At 38.6% G+C, this 21,217-nt stretch overlaps 1 protein-coding gene across 1 annotated transcript in view; it reads right to left on the bottom strand.

Moving 5' to 3' along the window:
• Positions 1 to 21,217, bottom strand: part of LARP4B (La ribonucleoprotein 4B) — a 97,701-nt gene that overhangs the window by 17,963 nt on the left and 58,521 nt on the right. Inside the window, exons 7-12 of the mRNA XM_058669546.1 lie at positions 20,450 to 20,586; positions 13,716 to 13,819; positions 11,043 to 11,153; positions 10,008 to 10,061; positions 9,719 to 9,928; positions 444 to 550 (exon numbers count right to left, since the gene is read on the bottom strand). Of these exons, the coding sequence (XP_058525529.1) occupies positions 444 to 550; positions 9,719 to 9,928; positions 10,008 to 10,061; positions 11,043 to 11,153; positions 13,716 to 13,819; positions 20,450 to 20,586 (723 nt within the window). The remainder of the gene's footprint in view (positions 1 to 443; positions 551 to 9,718; positions 9,929 to 10,007; positions 10,062 to 11,042; positions 11,154 to 13,715; positions 13,820 to 20,449; positions 20,587 to 21,217) is intronic.

Genomic DNA, 21,217 nt, shown 5'->3' with positions numbered 1-21,217 from the left:
ATAAAATGCACATGGTAAGTTAGAAAGCGACCAATGTAGTACACTATAAGCACACGAATGTGCTGTCTAAGCTAAAAATCAGCTTCCTTTTTTTTATAAAATCTGAGTTATTCAAAACAGTCAACATATAAGATAAGAGATAATGCAAATCTATCACGTGTCAAGGCCCTCCTCTGCTGTTTGCTAAGTCCAAGTCCAAGTTAAACAGCAAGCATACAACGGCAAGCCACTTCAAAAGCCTTCTCTGCAGGAACTCTCTCCTTTATGTAGGAAACTACAGCACTGATTTTGTTGTTTAATTTTTATACAAGGTTGTTATCAGCTTCAAATTGTTTTACTTTTCAGGAACATTACCTGTATTCAAATATATCACTTAGGATAGATACTGAAAAGAATTACCATGAAGTAAGTGCAAAGGCTTTAGAATAACTCATAGAACTTGCCTGCTTCGAGGAGGATACTGTCTGAGTGAAGTCAGAGGAGATGCTGCAGGCTTGAAGGTTGGAGACGTAAACCCGTTTATAAATCCAGTATTTGGAAATGGAGTTACCTAGATGCAATAAAAAGCACATAAGTACACCATCTATAAAACAGACTTGGGCTATCTTGTGTTAGCCTAGGAAATTTCCTAGTCCTGTCAGAGATGTTGGGCCAGCACTGGGGTGCAGTGAACTAAGCCTCTCTCTGCAGCATCAGCATCCCTATGGGTGCTGGTTCGGATCCCTGCTGCTCAACTTCCACGTGGAAAACCGAGAAAATGCTCCTGGCTCCAGACCATCCTAGCTTTGGTCACTGTGGCTGTTTGGGGAGTGAGCCAACAGCTGGAAGGTATCTTTCTTTCAGTCTCTGTCTCTTCCTCTCTCTATATTAACTCTTTCAAATAAAACTAAATAAATCATTGGAAAAAAGAAAGTGATGCTTTAGCCTATGCTATACCTAAAAATAAATATAGATTGGAAGAGCATTTTGTAAGATTATTAGTAATGGCTAGTATTTACAGAGATCTCATAACAACTAGATTAGGTCTAAGAAGTTTACTGCATCATGTGAGTCAATCCTTAGAACAATCCAGAAAGAAGAAACTTTCTACATGTAGGAACTGACACTAAAACACAGAACTTGGCTCAAGATCACATGGAACATTGCTGTCAGGTGTTGTGTATAATCTTTAGCCTGTTACAATAGCACCTACATTACTGCTAACAAGTAATTTCGACAAACACATATTCACCTCTGAGAACAAATATTCAGATATAAGTGTATTATATAGCTCAATTTACTTTCTTGAGAAAGCAATTAGAGATTTGTTTCTAAATCAAATTATATACTGTTCATATAAAACTAAACACACTCCTTGATAATGCAAAGGTGATTATTTCAAAAAACTGTATATATACACTTTGAAAATATCTCCACGTCCCAGCCATCTCCTCTATCCTTATACCTAATCTGAAAAACAAATCTAATATTATAGTACAGCAGTTCTCTGTAAACTTAACACACTTGTTGAAGTAACTGAAATTCACAAATTACTTACTGAAATACGCTGCATGTGGATTTTTTGCAGTTATAAATTACTTAGAAATATTTTCACATTTATATCGAATAAACAACGGTTTTACAAATATTTCAATTTGTCAAAATCATAGGGTTTTATTTTTCATAAAATAAATGAAAAGGCAATTAGAAAATTTTTAGCAATAACACTGTTGTACTCTGCAGAGAATATTCTGTGCTCCACTTCCAATCCAGCCCCTTGCTAAATCAGCTGGAACGCAGCAGAAGACAGCCCAAGTGTTTGTGCGCCTGCCTCCAGTGCAGGACTCGCCTGGACCTCTGGCTCCTGTCCAGCTCAGCTGTAGCTACTGCAGCCACTGGAGAGCTAGCCAGCTGATGGGAGACCTCTGTCTCTTCCTTTCTCAAGCAAATAAAAGATTTAAAAAGAAAGAAGTAATTCTTTACTTCTAGTAACTTTAATAAAATATCTCAACTTAGGGATATCTATATATACTTACTGATACTAATTTGGCTGATTTTTAAAACTAGAACCTTTAAGAGCACAATCATTTCAATGTTTAGTTTCATGCAAATTTTGCTATGAAGATTTTTCAGATCATTAATACTTATTCCTCAAGTCACAATTTAAGGTGAAACATGATATACAAATAACCTGACATAACATTAACCACAAAATTAGAAAGGGTCACTGAGTCCTTAAAAGATAGGACCCTGTTGGGCTGCTGGGTTGCCACCTTAGACACTGCATTCCATACTAGAGCTGGTTTGAGTCCCAGTTATTATGCTTCCAACCCAGCTTTCTGTTAACAGACCTGGAAGGCAGTCACTGTGACCCCTGACAGAGCTCCTGACTTTGGCATGGGCCACAACACTATTGAGCCCATTTTGGGAGTGAAGCAGCACTCAGAAGATCTTTGTCACCCTCCAACCTTACCATGAACATTGCTCTGCATTTCAATAACTAAATAAACTACATCTTAAAAAAAATTAGACCTGAATTCTATCAGCCATTTAAAAAATCTAGATGTAGAAAAATAAGATAACACTTAGTGTTGAAATACTTAAAAAAAAAAAAACCCAAAAATGAAGAAAAATATCACACTAATTTCTGGTTCTGGGACATGCAGTTTAACTTTCTATATAAATGGGGCCCGGAGCAATAACATAGTAGTTAAAGTACTCGCCTTACTCGCACCAGGATCCCATATAGGCCCCGGTTCTAATCTCGACGGCCCTGCTTGCAATCCAGCTCCCTGCTCCCTGCTTGTGGCCTGAGACAGCAGTTAAGGACGGCCCAAAGCCTTGGGACCCTGCACCTATGTGGGAGACCCAGAAGAGCTCCTGCCTTCAGACTGGCTCAGCTACAGCCGTCGCAGCTGCTTGGTGAGTGAACCATCGGATGGAAGATCTTCCTGTCTCTCCTCCTCTCTGTATATCCACCTTTCCAATAAAAATAAATCTTAAAACAAAAACCAAAACTTTCTATATAAATGAAATTATTTCAAAGAACTTGATAGCTTTTTGGGGCTTCCAGTCCCACCTGAAATTTTCACTACATTTACAAGTATGGATAATTATCTTTGAATAAAAAACAAAAAATGGATAAAGAAAAAAAAAAAACAACACAAGTAATGCTTCTTAACTAAACCTTATTGGGGATGGGAGTATAGAAAAAAGTTATTGGACACAGGTCAGGATCAAAATAAAAATCATTTGCCAGTTCAAAAAAGAAAAACTTCAAAGACAAAGAAAAGAACTAAAAACTTTGTTAAAATTTCTAATTCAGTGCTTGAGAAATGGTACAAGGTGCCAAGAACCAGCCTAATTCAAACTAAATCACACCAGAAGAGCCAACAATCCAAACCTAAATTCTGGAGTTTGTCAATCATAGCAAGACAGATAAAGGCTAGCCATTTCACACACGAACTTTTCCCCCACAGAATTCTAACGTTTTAGTAAGTTTCTGCTCAAGAGTTGAAAAATACAATTTGCCAGTAACATAGTAATTTAATATAATCAGTTAATAGGAATTAAAACCTATTGTCTCTCTTTCCTTTTGCTCAAATATAACCTGTAAGAGCAAATTAGAGTTCTAATGCAGGGACCCAACCACATATTCTTAGACCAGGTCCAAATGGACACCAGAAATCACAAGCTGAACATCAAAAACAAGTTGAAAAAAATCACTAACTCTGGATTCCAAAAAAGCACAGTACAGATAAGAGATTAAACTGGAGAAATGGAAGAAACAACTGAGGGCAAGAAGAACTCAAAAGGACAATCACAGTCGTTAGTCACATTTTAGAAATATTTCTCAATAGCAACAATCTGCAGATTATACTTCAAGATGGTGGAATAGGGTAAGGACACATTTAAACAGACAGAGAAACATTTAATCAAGATGAAGCAGAGAGGAAACATTCCAGGAAATAGGAGAGGACAGAACAGCAGCAGAGGGGTACCTGGAGACTGACAGACACAGGAAAGCAACGAAAACAACAGTGTGATGTTGCAGTGACTGATACTCCAGCACGGCAATCTGAACTCCACCAGCAGCTGGAATTCCACCAGCAACCAGGTGGGAAGGAACTTTCACTGGGAGCTTGGGAGGTGAACCCAGACAAAGAACTGTCCATCCTGATGGTTTGATTTGACCAGGAGCAGAGACAGAGAGGCAGTTTCCAGACGGGCAGTGCGAGAACAGGGTGGATCTCATAGCCCAGTGCACCTCCCAGAGCCAAACTGGGCGCCATTTTGTTTAAGGAGGCAAGGGTTATGGGGCAGGACTACATGTGCACAGAGCTGGGAGTGAACTCACTTCTGACTCAGTGAACTGCAACAACGTGGCATCCTATAGCTTCCACCCAAGACAGGTTCAGGTAGCCCTCAGACCTGATGGCCAGCAGATCAAGAACTGTACTAGTGGTACATCAGGAGCCGTTTCTTACAGTACGGCAAAAGTTTTAGAACTGCAGGGGACAACAGTGAGCTATGCATGTGCTGAGCATGATGGGAACTCAGTAAGTTCAGTGGATTGCACTGGTCACACAGAAAAATAATACCAACTATGGCATCATACGGGTCCAAACAGGACCTTGAAGCCCTCAGACCTAACAGCCAACAAGTTCCAGCAAGATCAGCAGAATCAACAACCTAGCTATATAGCATACTTGGTATCTCCCTTATCCTGGGACCTGTTCCAACCAGAAGTGGGAGAAAGGTTGTACAGACAACACTGGAACCTCAGCACAGTATCACAGGAAGTAGAGATTGGTGAGCCAGGAGCCAGGGCTATGAAGACCACGGTGGAAATCTAACATAAGAAGCTAGACCTGGAACTTGCTGGAAGGAATGGCACAACTACTGCAAAGAGCTGTGTACCAACTGCAGTAAGTAAAACTGAACTGTAGACCTGTGGGTGACAGAGCTTAGAAACCTGCCCCAAGGAGAAGACTCTGATAACCAGAAATACAATGACCACGAGCAAAAGAAGAGACAAAGGTAAAATGAATATTAGTGACAACTCCTTTGCAAAGCAGCAAAACCCTATGCCAACCTCAGAGTTATTTGAGGAAGACATCAAGAAAATGGGGGATACAGAATTCAAAACACTGATATAAAGCTTCTGATCAACAATAAGGGTCATGTAAAGCAGGCATTCAAGGAATTCAAGGAATATGTCAAACTGGAAATGAATCAAATGAAAGCTGATATATCAGAAATGAAGAATACAGTGCAGCAAATTCAAAGTACAGTGGAGACTCTCCAAAATAGAATGAAGCAAACAGAAGAAAGAATCTCAGAATTGGAAAATATTTCCTGTCACCAGGGGAAAACAAACAAAAAGCTGGAAGCAGAGCTGGATCAGGCCAAAAAAAAGTATTCTAGAATTGAAAGGCACTATTAAAAGGCCAAATATAATATTAGTAGACTGGATTAAAAAATAAACCTCATCTATTTGTTGCCCACAGAAGACATACATACCAACAAAGATCAGTAGAAACTATCTCATGGATTTTGAATTTTTTGTTGTTGTTGTTAGTTTAATCTCTTCAAAACACTTTCTTCTGATTAAATTCTTCAATGACTCATAGATCATAAAATAACATCATTTTCTAAAAGAAGCTTCTTAATTTTCATTTCTTTAGCGGCACATTACTAATTCAGTAGCATGTTACTTAACTTCATGGTGTTAATTTTTTTTTCCTTACTGTTGTTGATTTTGTTTTTGGCTTTTCATTTAAGGGGATGTATAGCAACGGTGTAATGGAGACTATCATATCCAGATGTGAGGATACAGTGCAGTAAGCATCTCTACTTCCAGACAAAGATGGACTTACAATGAAACTGCTTACTATATCTTGACAATAGGATGCTGGACTCTCTGCCATTGTCCTTGTCCACAATGGCAGACATATGACTGTGTGTGAAGAACTATACTATAGTAATTATATTGGGAACTCAGTAACGGGAGAAGGAACTGGGGCACGGATAAGGGAAATCCCACGATCAATGGAACTGCATCATAAAATCATAATAATAAAAAGCAAAAAAAAAATCTGGGGGAAGGGGCAGAGTGCCTGCTCTAACACTGCAGGTACACACCTACCAGAGTCTCCCTACAACCATCAATCACCACCGCCACACACATGTGGGAAAGAGGCATTGCCAGGGAGCAGGCAATTGGGGATGGGTCAAAATGGGAGACACTGAGAGCTTGTTCTATATTCATAAAATGATTTATTGAGGTTTCTACAGACCAACCCATTGCATTTGCAGGTGACTGAGGGAAATGAGATGTAGTGACTCAGAAAGGGCAATCCAGAGGACCTTCTTGGGTCAGGCCAAAGCACATCCTGCATGCACAAGAGTCAGAGCTGGGGGTAGACTGGGACAGGTTAGGCTGTAGCACTTGCTGATGCAAGCAAAACCTGGGAGTGGGCCAGATTAGGCTAGGCTGGGTGAAGCTAGGCTTGCATGCATTAGAACTGGGAGATTGGGGATGGCACAGTGGGGGCTCATTGGGGTCACTCCAACTAGGCCGCAACACCCTCAAGTTCATGTGACAGCCAGGGCTGGGGATGGGCCTGACCACACAGCTGCACCTACTGGTAAGTGTGTTGGCTCCTACAGGGTACAGGCTGAACCTGAGTATGCATCAGCTGGTGCATTTGACAGCAAGGTCTCAAGACCTTCCAGGTGAGGTTTTTAGGTGGCTCCTCCACTAGACCACTGCACTTGATCCCTAGCCTCAGGAAATATCACAAAAACATGTGGTTTGAACCTAGAGCACATGTTACAGGATTAAGCTATGTCAGTGGCTGACCCTTGTGCAGAATGGGCAGCATATCCAGAGCAACACGTAAGACAGAGAGCCAGTTCATCTAAGCCAGAAAAAGACTTCGAGTATCTCAACAAAAGATGGAGAAGACAGATTGAACAACACCCTACAACAGGCTCCACAACAAGCACCTACATCTGTGGGCACACACTAAGGTAGACAAAGACAAACTCTAGTGTAATGGAACCCACAACTTCTCAGAACAATCAAGACCATCTGAGTAACTCCACTGGAACATTCTTCCTCTACTCTGGCATCTCTAATGTACCAATACAGTATGATAGCAAGAACTGACGCAATTCCTCTCCCAAGACCAGCCCCTGCAGACACAGGAAGGAAAACTGAAACACTTTTTTAACCACCTCCCTCCAACCCCCACTCCAACCCTCTTCATCCTAATCCTCTTCATCCTAAATGGAGGTCCTGATGGGGCTGCAATTCCCTCACCTTTGTAACAAATATTAAAAAAAAAAAAAAAAAAAAGTTTTTTTAAAGTTTAAATTTAAAAAGCAAGTTTCTTACTATTGAGATTAACTAAAAAAAAAAACACAAACTGAATTTTAATCATTTGTATGCCAATTTTCTTTTACTGCAGCAGTCACAAACTTCTGATTATCGGCCCCTTTGGGAATTTCCCCTAATTTGTTTATCTGCCCCTGCCTGTCCTTCACACTCTTTTCTACGTTTTCTGCTACTTGGGAACCTTAAATGACTTCCTCTGAGTCATAAGGTTAAAAAAAAAAAAAAAGCCCACCCCATCTCAGGACAGTAAAGAAACTAGACAGCTTGGTTCTTTTCAAGATTTATTTATTTTCACTGCAAAAGATGATCGGGTTTTATGGGGAGAAGAAGAGACAGAGAGAAAGATATTCCATCTGCTGGTTCAGTTACCAAACAGCATAAGGGCCAGAGCTAAGTCAATCTGAAGCCAGGAGTTGAGCTTCTCCATGAATTTCCCACATGGTAAAGCATCCCCCACTGCTTTCCCAGGCCTCAATCAGAGAACTGGATGGGAAGTGCAGTAGCTGGGACCCGAACCAGCGCCCATATGGGATCCAGGTGCTTACAAAGTGAGGATTTAGCAATTGAGCCATCACACTGGGCCCAACAGTTTGGGTTTAATAATTCACCAGCCTTCTTCCCTAGCTCTCTGAACCCATTCTAGGTTTTAGCTCAGAAGCACCTACTACTCCCACTTACTCCTGTGTGTGCTTCTGTGCATGAAGTTTATTTTCGTGAAGCTTCCTTCTTATACCACATCTGATAAACTCAATGCTAGCTAAACCATCTGAATGATAAGTTTAATGATAGTTTGTATTTGTGGCTATTACCTATTATTTTGTACTTGGGCTTAATGTATATCTTTTCCAGCCTGGGGTTTTTCATGGACATGTATTTTTTTAATTTTCTAGTTTCCAATAGGCAGCAGCAACCCAAATTTAATCAACTCCTTTTCTCCTAAAGTCTTTATTTTCCATTCCTATCTTCTCGTCTATCAGTGGCAACATCCCTGCAAGACAGGTTACCCAGATCTCAGCCATTTGACCGTCAATATCACCTGGCCTTTCCTCAGACTTGTCTAAAAATAGCCTGCAAATGATCTCTATTCAATGCCTCGGATCATAATCTATACACTTGACCTTTGCACCTCTCTTATTCAGACTAAACTTGTACTGCCACCTCATGCAAACCTGCTGCTCACCTTCTCTACACCTAGACCTACACCTGAAGGATGCTTCTAGTACATGTTGCTGCTGCATTTATCCCATTCCATTATGTCTCCCTAATCACAAACCACAGGCCTCTTGATCTTCTTACCCTCTGTAGCAGCTTAGCTGGAGGAAAATGATTGGACCCATTAGAAACATAAATTCCCAGAATGATTGCCTTGTGACTGTTGTTGAAGAACTTTAGTATTACAATAAAATAGAGGAAAACATTCCGGGGGGGGGGGGGGGGGAGGGTGGATGGGGAAATCCTTGAGCCTAAGGAACTGTATCATGAAAAATAAAAACCAATAAAGTTGTAACTTAGCCCTGTAAAAAACAAAAGCAAAAAAACATAAATTCCTACCATGACCCTTCACACAGGCCAAAATCTGTTTTAAAAAAAAATCAATGTCGGGCCTGGTGCAATAGCGTAGTGCTTAAGGTCCTCTCCTTGAACGCGCCAGGATCCCATATGGGCGCCGGTTCTAATTCCGACAGCTCCACTTTCCATCCAACTCCCTGCTTGTGGTCTGGGAAAGCAGTCGAGGACGGCCCAAAGCCTTGGGACCCTGCACCCACATGGGAGAACCAGGAAGACGTTCCTAGCTCCTGGCTTTGGATCAGCAAAGCACCGGCCGTTGCAGCCACCTGGGGAGTGAATCATTGGACGGAAGATCTTCCTCTCTGTCTCTCCTCCTCTCTGTACATCTGTCTTTCCAATAAAATAAATAAATCTTTTTTAAAAAAAATCAATGTCAAACCACCCCTGAAGCTGGTGTGAGAAGCAAAGCAGAGCTTGTGAGACAGCATGGGCTCTACTAGCCTGTTAAGATACCTCTTTAACAAGTTGTGCTCAGAAGGTCATCAGTTCCATTACAGCTCTTGTCAAATACTCTCTTTGAAGAAGAGAAAATGCTGGACAAAATGAGAAAAGGACTGGGCAAGAACCATATCCACAGCATTTTTTTTTTTAAAGCTTAACTACACAAATGACTGTTATTAGCACCAAAGTAAAGTCAAAGTCCACAAGGTTACCCAAAAGTTTATTTTGGTATGGCGAACTGCATACATATCTGGCTCCCCTTCTAGACTAAAACTTTAACCCTTTAAAGTACACATTTCTGTGAGTGACAGCCACATGAAGACTTACCAAGGGTGGATCGAGATAGCTATGCGTTGTGGACCACGTCTGGGGTGCAATCAGGCTGTAAAGAGGAAACTGCTGTTGAGGACTGTATACTGGAGGTAAATAAAATGATGTTGTGTAACGCTGCTGGGTATAAAGGTTCATGTCGAGAGGTCTAAATCCATTCTTTGGCAAAAACGTGTTTATAGCTATCGCCTTTGCTTTTATCCGTGCCTGTCAGAAAACATGTAGTTCCTGTTAGAAACCTTAAGAACAACAACTGGAAAATAAAACAACCAAGAATCTTATTTACCTTAATTGGCTTTCCTTGGAAAGTTTTGACTTCTTCTCGCAGGTATCTATAAGCCTATGGGCAAAATCATCCAAAATGTTACTCTGTTAATCTTTACACCAAATAAGTAGATCATCAATTTAAAAAGTAAAAAATTTTTAATAGGTACAAATATAGTAGACAAGACCTAGTACAGTGATTCTTAACGTTCTTTGTACACAGATCCCTTAAAAGTAACACCCCAAGAGCCACAGAATTCTAACTAAAACCCTCAGAAACAAATTTGTGCACAATTTTTGTTAAATATTATTAGACACTATTACAAAGACTACATGCTAAGAATCCTGACCTAGGGAAAAACGATGACTGTGATCCTATTATTGATCCCAATTTGAAACCGGGATTACGCAGTTGAATAAAGGAAATGTTGGAAGGACAGAGGATTAGAATTGTAATATTCAAGTAATTACATATAGACATCCTTGCGCATCACCAAATCAAATCTACATGAACCTCCCGACATACTGTGCAGGCTCTGGTACTCTGATTCAACCTCATGCAACCACTGTGTTCCACAAACACAATGATTACCATCTCCCACTTACTTCTCCCTCTCCAATTAAAGGACACAAAGAAGCCTTTCTGTGTTTTAATTCTTTATAACTTTATAAACAAGATGTTTCCTTTCAAATGCAAGGAAATAAAATTGCTCAACTGCTATTTTCTCCTTAAGAGGTTACACATCTCACTATCTTAAAAGCATTGTGCTACACACAATGTTACAACATACAAATATTAAGGTAAAAAATTTCCAAAAGGCCTCTGCAAACAGTAAAACCTTTCTCTGCTGATTCTCTTGAGCAGTTTATCTTAAAACGTCTTTAGGAGGTCACATGCTATATCTAGGCTACAAAAATTACCTATTAAAAAACACCCATCCAAGTTTTTACATCCTGATTTTAGCTGAAGCTTATATTCCAACTTAATGCCACAATACAAGAATAATTGTATCATAATGCCCAAATTTAGTCCCATTACATGCTAGTAAGAATTTACCTGTTGTGCATCAGCTTCTGTTTCAAATGTAATAAACCAATTATCATTATAGGCAAATTCACAGTTTATGAACTTCGGTAAATTATTTCCTTTAAATAGTGCTTCTACTTCCTAAAGGAAAGAAAGGTTAGAAATTTAATCAAGGTCCAATCATTAAGTCTAACACATGTTAGTGCACTTCAAAATAGGCTAAAAAGCTGGGTGGGGCTTCCACAATCAGAATCACAACACCACAGGAAAGTAATACAACTTGTTTACACCTGTTCCTGTTTTCCAGCTAAGCTAAATTAATGGCAAAAATGCTATCATCTTTCCACTATGTCAATAACTGTACTTTACTTTCTTTAAAAAAAAAAAAAAGAGGGGAGTGACTTAAAACTTTTTTAAAAAATTAGCTTCTGGCCAAAATGGACTAGATTCATTTTGTCATAAGACACAACTGAAAACAAAGAAAATATATGCAAAAAAAGGAGGGTTTTTTTTTTTTTTTTTTTTTACACTGCGTATTGGGCAATAACCGATCCCTCAGAGAGGGGGCATTAACAAGATGGCCCCAAAAGTGCCCAGCTCACCCTTGAGTTTTGAGGCTGCAAGAGCCAGAGGGGCAACTGTAAGCTCCGAGCTCAGCAGAAGGCACGCCCTAGGCCCAAGAAGGCACGCCCTAGGCCCAAGAAGGCACGCCCTAGGCCCGCAGCATGAGGCTAGGAACAAACACCTGAAATGGTTATAGGAGCACCTGCAGATGGAAGGGGAATGACTTTACACCAACCAGAGCAGAAAACCAAACTAACTCACAGGACATTAAGAAGAATTACGGAAAAGGGGAACGGGGACAGTGAACACCAGCCTAGAGGAAACATTCTTCTGGTTCCACCTGACAAATATCCCTTAAGGATCAAACCGGCTTTAATTTACTGAACTGCATTTCAAAATAAAGTTCAAGAGTAATTATAAAAATGTTCAGAATCAAAATCGACCTGCTTACAATCTTAAAAAATTATCAAGCAGGTCAAGAAACAATGAGGTGTGACCTATAGTAAGATCAATCAAATTAGATCTAAAAGTGTTGCTGATGTCTGAATTAGTAAGACAAGGACATTAAGACATATACACCATTGAATATATATAATCCATATGCTCCAAAGGAAAATATTTAAATGGAGGTATGAGCACTAAAAAAAAATTCCACAATGAATATTTGGAGATGCGAAAAATAAAGCCTGAAATGAGGAGTACATGAAATTGAATTAATAATGGTTACTTTCTGAAGGGAGAAGAAAATATTTTTTAAATGGCATAATGAACTTCAAGTACAAGAAATTAGAAAGCTATCCCAAGACATACTGCAATCAAATGGCTTAAAACTATAATAAAATCTCAAAGCATTTAAAGAAAAGACTTGTTATACACAGAGAAATGAAGATAAAAATGACAGCCTCATTATCAGGAACAATGCAGACTGGAAGAGTAGACCATCTTAACTGAAAGGGTTGAGGAAAAAACCCTTGACCATCAAGAAGTCTATACCCAACAAAAACATCTTTCCTAAAATATTCTCTCAACATACTAAAACTAAAAAAAAATTATCAGCACCTACACAAAATATAAGTTGTAAATACCAAACATAAAATAATATTTTAACATGTTTTTTAATCCCTTTAAAAGAAAATTAAAATGTAATAACATTGCTAGAATTAGGATTTCATGGAATTAAAATATGAGAACAGCACAAGATCTGAAGTGGAAAATTGGAAGAACACTATGAGGTAAAGAGAAATGCTATCATACTAAATAAAGATAGATACGACTAAAAACGCCAACTCTAACCCTTAGAGCAATTACTAAAAAAAAGTTAAACACATTAGCAAAAAAAGGGAAACAAATACTCATTTAATTCAAACAAAAGAGAAAGAAAAAGACACAAACATAAAATAAACAGATTAAATTTGAGCTCAGCCACATACTAATTAATAAAATGTGATGTCTGCCACAATTTAAAGGCAGAAATTTTCACATTTGGTAATATAAGTAAGACACAGGGAGAGGTAGAGACTAAAGGAGTCTGAATAACGTGGACCAAAGCAGAAGCCAAAGGTTTCAGGGGTCCTCAGCACTTTTCACCTTTTACTTTATCAGGGGTCTTGTGTAAACTATTTTTAATACTTTCACTATTTTAGCAGATTACTCTGCTAATACTCTGGATATTTAGTCTAAAAATACAAAAATCACTGGCAAATAAAAGAGTAAATAAACATCATAGCCTTTATCTGGTAGCAACTCCACTGGTGCTAAGGGAACATGCCTAAGATCCTGCTGTCATAAAGGTACTTCTTTTGAAATGCTACTTAGCATAAAATGTTTTTTAACTTACAAGTCAGTATTCTCACTTTTTACTTAAATAACCTTCTCTTCACCTTTAATTGCTACTACTGAAACGCACAAACCTTACTTATAAAAGAGTTATAAGAGTAATGTATAAAGTATTTCTTAGATGAAAGGCTTGAGAATCATTTCCCCCTCAAATGAGTTACATTCTAATGATAAAGATGGAGTAAATCTGAGGAAATAAGAAAAATTCATGTAGAAAAAGAAAAAAAATTAAATAAAAATGAACACACACACAAAAAGCCATGGGAAGATGTTTAACTATCCTTGATAAAAGAAATTACTTACTTCCACAGGAGTAGACTCAGATATTTCACGTAATATTACTATGCAGCGATTTTGATTTGGCCTTACTTTTTCTCCCTTCTCATCCACCTGGACTAAAGGTAAAGCTATAAAGAGAATTAAAGTCAAAGGTAAAAATAAGCATTGGAACATGACACTCTAATGCAATGTAATACACTGCAACACTAAACACCTTAGGCCTACTTTAAGCAAAGAAATCACATAGTTTGATAGTCTAACACAAACTATTAAAAGGTTTTAAAGACTGAACTTCTTTAAAACAGAAAATATGGCTATTTCAAAGACTTGCAAGAGTGATAATTTATGTAACACTATGAAATAAAGTTTGTAAACTTCAAATATAAAGAGTAAATTAAAAGAGAAGTAAATTGACTTTTCTTTCTGCAAGACTCTAAAATAATTTTGTCACAGCTTTTTAGTTAGAAACAGTTCTAAGCCTCACACACAGTTCCTAAGTACCCTTCAACCAGTTCCCTCTAAAGTTACACATGACAGAACAAAACTCTAACACACTGCCAACAAAACCATGCCAAAGTTGGTACAGTACTAACTAATGAAGGCCTGAGATCCCACCAGTTTTTAAATACACTGATTTGTGTTGTCAGTGTCATCTCCAGCAGAGCCTGTTCTAATCATAATCTAGGATGACCGGTGTTCACTACCAAAAAGACATAAATTGACAAAATCAGGAGTGAAAGCAGTATTATCACTATAGGATTCTTTCATTATTTAAAGGTTAATAAGGGAGTGTTATTAAGTTACAAACTAAGAATTTTAACAACTTACATGAAAAAAAAACATTCAATACACAAACTACAAAATCTCAGTCTGGAAGATGGTATCACCTAGAAAAGATGCTTTATCTACGGAAGAAATTTGCATGGAGAGTACTAAAACAACTGAAAAGTAATCTATCCTATGAACCAGAAATCCCACTCCCGGGAATACATCCAAAGGAAGTGAAATCTGCATATGGGAAAGTGACCTGCAACCCTAATTATGGCAGCACAACAGTGAAGACATGGAAACAACCCAGACGCCTGTCAAAGGACTAGATAAAGAAACCGTGGTACACCTATTGCATGGAATACTACTTAAGCAACTTAAGAAAAAAAAGAAGAAATTTCACCATTAGTATCAAATGGTCCCAAATACAAAACATTATGTTCAATGAAATAAACCAATCCTAAAAGGACAAATATCATATGTTCTCAGTTTTATAAGGCAATCTTCATGCAAAACACAAAACAAGTAGATATATGGGTAAACATGTATCTACACATATTCTCTTAGATGAGCGGCAGAATGAAGACCAGCACATCAGGAAGAAGATCCATGGTACTTTGCTACTCCTAAAGAAAAGGAGGGCTCTCAGTGAAGCTGTTAAATAATATATGGGCCCAGCATAATAGCCCAGTAGCCAAAATCTTCGCCTGGCATGCGCAGGGATGCCATATGCATGCTGTTTTTTTTTTTTAAGATTCATTTTTTATTGGAATGTCAGATATACAGGCGGAAAGACAGAGAGGAAGATCTTCAGTCTGCTGGCTTACTCCCCAAGTGCCCTCAATGGCCAGAGCTACACCTATCTGAAGCCAGGAGCCCAGAACCTCTTCCAGGTCTCCAATGCAGGTGCAGGGTTCCGAGGCTTTGGGCCATCCTTGACTGCTTTCTCAGGCCACAAGCAGGGAGCTGGATGGGAAGCAGGGCTGCCGGGTTTAGAACTGGTTCCCATATGGGATCCAGGCACATTCAAGATAAGGACTTTAGCTGCCAGTCCACCACACCATGTCCCAACTGTTTCATTTCCAATCAGCTTCCTACTTATGGCCTAGCAAAGCAGTGGAGCATGGCTCAAGTCCTTGAGCCACTGAACTCATGTGAGAGACCAATAAGAAGCTCCTACTACAGACTGGTTCAGCTTCAGCTGTTGTGGCCATTTGGGAAGCAAACCAGATGGAAGACCTCTCTGTTCCTCTGTTTCTCAAATAATAAGATTTAAACAAAAATTTTTTATGTAAAAAATGACACCAACTTGATAGCATAATTATTTTTTCAAAGATTTATTTATTTTATTACAAAGTCAGATACACAGAGAGGAAGATCTTCCGTCCAATGATTCACTCCCCAAGTGAGTGCAACGGCCGGTGCTGCGCCGATCCGAAGCTGGGAACCTGGAACCTCTTCTAGGTCTACCACGCGGGAGCAGGGTCCCAAAGCTTTGGGCCGTCCTCAACTGCTTTCCCAGGCCACCAGCAGGGAGCTGGATGGGAAGTGGAGCTGCCGGGATTAGAACTGGCGCCCAAATGGGATCCCAGTGTGTTCAAGCAGAGGACTTTAGCCACTAGGCCATGCTGCCGGGCCCAGCATAATTACTTTTAAAAATCACAGAAAAGTGAATACTTGCTAAGCCATTCCATGAAGTCAACATGTCTCTGATATCCAAAGTAAACAAAGACATTGCAAAAGAAGAAAACAGCACACTAATATGTCTCAGGGACACGGGTCCAAAAAGTTAGTAAGTCTTGGTAAAGTGAGTACAGTAACATAAAAACAGTAGTGAATCATAAGCGAAGGTTATCTCAGTGAGAAAACATTGACTTATCAAATGAAAACTAAGTAATTGAATTCACCATATTAGTGGATTAAATATCTGGCAAAAATCAACATTCATTCCTGATACAAAATTTTCAGCAAGTTAGGAAGAGAATTTCCTCAACCACATCCCCTAAGAAAATCCTACACCTATTAATGTTTCAATGCCTGATACTTCCTCTTGCTTCCAAGATCATCAACAAAGAAAAGACATGTATTTCCTCCACTTTCATTCAATATTGCATTGAAGGCTCTAGTTCATTCAATGATGTTACAAACAGTAACTTAGGGCATACTGATTATGTTTAAAGGGCAGATCTTTTTATTGAAATATCAAGCTTACTTAGTACAAAATAAATACAATTAACTAATGAAAGATGTAAGCTAAAATTTATTGAGTTTAGTCAGACTTAGCATTACAAAAATCAACATGTAAAATTGAAATGCATTTTCTGGGCCTGGCACGATAGCATAGCAAATAAGTCCTCGCCTTGCACGTGCCAGGATCCCACATGGGCGCCAGTTCTAATCCCGGCAGCTCCACTTCCCATCCAGCTCCCTGCTTGTGGCCTGGGAGGGCAGTCGAGGACGGCCCAAAGTCTTGGGACCCTATACCCGCGTGGGAGACCCGGAAGAGGTTCCAGGTTCCTGGCTTCGGATCAGTGTAGCACCAGCCGTTGCGGCTCACTTGGGAAATGAATCATCGGACAGAAGATCTTCCTCTCTGTCTCTCCTCCTCTCTGTGTATCTGACTTTGTAATAAAAATAAATAAATCTTTTTTTAAAAAAAAAAGAGAGAGAGAGAGAGCTTACTCTACTGCCAATAAAAAAATCTGAGGAGCCAGCAAAATGGCTCAACCAACTAATCCTTAACCTTGAGAGTGCCAGGGTCCGACATGGGCATGAGTTCATGTCCAGATTGCTCCACTTTCCATCCAGCTCCCAGCTTATGGTCAGGAAGAGCAACACAAGGTGATTCAAAAGCCCTGGGACCCTGCACTAGTATGGGAGAACCAAAAGAAGCTCCTGGTTCCGGCTTTGAATTGGCTTAGCTCCAGGCACTGTAGCCATTTGGAGAGCGAACCCATGGATGGAAGATCTTTCTCCTTCTCTTTGTAAGCCTGCCTTTCTAATAAGATGCATAAATCTTCAAAAAAATCTGAAATTCAAATGACTTGCCAATTATGGCAAGGATGTGAAACAGCTATAATTCTTCATCACTGATGATGTTCACTGCAAAACAGACCAACCACTTTGGAAGACGGGTGGTTTCACAAAATTAATCATTTGTCTACCTACCATACAGTGCGGACATTCCACTCCCAGCTATTCACCAAACACCAATGGGAAGCATATATCTACCATTTTACAGTCACAATAACTTTATCTGTGGTAATCAAAACCTAACAGAAATTTTAATGTCCATTCATTCTCTGGTAGCCAAAAATCAACCGTGGTATATTTATTTAATAGAATACTACTCAATAAAAGAAAGTTATAAACCACAAAATAGTATATGCTAAGAAATTAGATCTACTCCAATCCTAAAACTTTACAAAATGCATTCTAATCTATAGATGAGCATTTGCCTGGAGAAGCAATGGAGGAAACTTCTGGCAGGCATGTTCATCACCTTGATTGTGGCAGTTTCATGAATGAATAATATATCAGCTTATTAAATGTACACTTAAAACATGAATAACTTAAGATATCAATTTCAACTCAGTTCTGATAAGCAAAACACTAAGACATAGATGAAAACCTCTTTGGTTCTCCCTTCCCAATATATTGTACCAAAAAGCATTTTAGTTCTATTTGTATTTTTATACCATTCCTATGTAGCTGCAGATTCAAGAAAAAAGTTTTTTTATAAAAACATTATACATATGTATCTCCAATATATACATGTGTATTATTTATGTACTATCTAAACTTTATATACATAGTATCATCCTGAATCTGAACCGATTAGGAAATACATATGTACCAACATGATTTTAAAATTTATTATTACTGAAAAATACAGGCTTTGTCCATTTTAATAGCTCTAATAATAGTGTTTTAAGTACAATTTAGTATGTTTATTGTCTTTTTTCAACTGCTCGTTTCAACCACAGTAAGTATTAAAGCAAGGCATTTAAGTAAAATATACTGATAATGCACTAAATGTGTGACTTTTATATATATATAATAATATAATATAAAAATTGCATATAAATATAGAAAGCTCAATCAACACTAGTTATAGTAGTATTCAAATTAAAACATTTATCAAGATAAATCACTTTGGGAATGGCGGTAAGACTAAAGCTTACTTATGTCACCTTCTTCAGAACTCCAAAAACATTATAATATGTTGGTTGTATTCTCATTTCACACAGTTATTATATATACTATATATATATTATATATATATATATTTCTTTCTTTCCAAAAACTGAGTGCAGAAAGACTATTGTATGCTCAAGAGCTAATTACAAACCAGTAAAAGGAAACACAACATGGAGAATCTTCACAGGCTATATGATTGACTCTTGGTCAGCAATGATCAACTGACAAATTATCCTCAGTAAAATTTGCAAAGGATGTCTAAAAGGAATAATGGAACATGGAATTCATAGTACTAATAAAAAAAACAATTATTAAACAGAATACAGATAGATACAAGAAAGCTATTCATGTTTTAAAGACAAAATCAAATTCAGCTGATAATGACATGATCAGAAAGTCCAAGACCACCTTCAAAACCAGCGTTATGCTGGGCCCAGCAGCCATGGCCTAGCGGCTAAAGTCCTCTCCTTGAACACCCCGGGATCCCACATGGGTGCTGGTTCTAATCCCGGCAGCTCCACTTCCCATCCAGCTCCCTGCTTGTGGCCTGGGAGGGCAGTCGAGGAAGGCCCAAAATTTTGGGACCCTGCTCCTGCGTGGGAGACCTGGAGGAGGTTCCAGGTTCCTGGCTTCGGATCGGCGCAGCACCGGCCGTTGCACTCACTTGGGGAGTGAATCATTGGACGGAAGATCTTCCTCTCTGTCTCTCCTCCTCTCTGTGTATCTGACTTTGTAAAAATCAATAAATAAATCTTTAAAAAAAAAAACCCAGCGTTACAACTTCTGTTAAATTTACACAAGAAAAAAAATGCCGCTAAACAGGAAAAATTTCTGTACATTCACCATAGCGAGAGATATGAGTAACTAATTCAGGCACAATGTTGAAGCATTCAAAAAATGTAGGCTGTGGTTAGCGAGAGGTGGCACAATTCATATGGTGTATTTAATTAAGACATCACTCAGAACTCTATCATAAATAATTCATTAGTCCTAAGAAGGGAAACCACAGAATACACTTGGTATTTGCAGTCTTAGCTTAATTTGACTTAAAATTATAAACAAAATAGATTGATTGCAGAAGCTTAAGTCTTCAAATCAGAGGACAAACACACAAACTATAGTTGTGACATTACAGGCAACACCTTAAACATTTGCATGTCTTAATGTTTCTGTGGGTCTCTGATATAATGTTTAAGTATTCTCTGATGAGAAAAACTCACTTAAAGGAAACATTCAATTTTATCTCCTCAAATCCTAAGCAAGTTTTAAACTCTTTTAGTGCTAAAAATGCTAATTAAAGTATCTCCAATTTTAACCATAAATACTGATGCTTTTGATCTATGAAAGTAATAGCTATATTTAAAAATCTCCATTAATCCAGTAAGTCCCAATTTTCAACTTTGTGACTCTTTCAATGACACAATATTTGTTTCAAAGTCATCATAATTGGTATCTTATCCAATTAATAAATGTGTATAGGTTCCTATATATGGAACGGTGGGGTATAAAGGATTGACATGATTCGTTTCCTACTTCCAGTGACATAATCTATTTGAGCATTTATTGTGAATTCAAACAGCACTCCTCTAGACTGTCAAGAACAATATTCCAATTATGGAGAGAACAGTACTAGAATTCTGGGGGACCGATCACAAAGGAATGGGAAGACCAGAAAAAACTTGACTTTCTGTCATATTCCTTAACATTTCACAGATGTAGATTTAAAGGTTCACACTGTCAAAATTAATATTATATAAAAAAGTATTCATTTCAAATTGTTATTCACTTACATCTTAGCACTTCAACAATCAAATCCACATCAGTACTGAGTTTCTTGATATGGTCAAGGTTAGCTACCGTTGTAATTGGCACATACTGATCACTATCCATCTGTGATATAAGATACATGTCACTAGCAAGATTCTCCCTGTTGAAAGAAAATGATCTCTTTTAATCAACATTTCTATAAAAGGCAGTTTCATCTGTTACAGCACTGATTTTTGCAAGCAATATGAGTGTGGTAGGGTATTGCCTGGAGTTAAATCTAAGCCCAAGGCCCATCTGGTACCTGCTCTCTGTCTAGGTGTAAGCAAATACTTTTCAAAGACACCTGGTGAGGCAGGCAGAGCAGAAGTAAAAGCATACTACACTTCATGTAATCAAAACTAATTAGCAGATTACTCTTTTTTAAGACACAGTTATTGTTTATAGTAGCACAAGCTGACACCTGGGATGCCCCCATTCTATTACCATGGTGTATGGGATTGAGTCCCACAGCTCTGCTTCCAGCACAGCATCCGGCTAACAAGCCTAGGAAGGAAGCAGATGGCGGCTTCTGGAATTTAATAATTACTGGAGTAACCCCTGTCTGCCTTCCATGAGAAGGTACAGCGGGAATTCCTAGGTCTTGGTTTTGGCCTTGGCCAGACCTTGCTGCTGGGGGCATCTGGGGAATAAGCCAGTGAATGGCAGATCTTCCCACTCTCTGTCTCTGCTTTTCAAATAAACAAGTAACTTTAAGAAACAAAAAAACCTTGTAGCTATAGTTCTCATGTTCA

This window comes from Ochotona princeps, chromosome 10 (assembly GCF_030435755.1).
Source record: "Ochotona princeps isolate mOchPri1 chromosome 10, mOchPri1.hap1, whole genome shotgun sequence".
Lineage (NCBI taxonomy): Eukaryota > Metazoa > Chordata > Mammalia > Lagomorpha > Ochotonidae > Ochotona > Ochotona princeps.
Note: the sequence above shows the minus strand (reverse complement) of the source record. Positions and strands in the feature narration are given on the sequence as shown.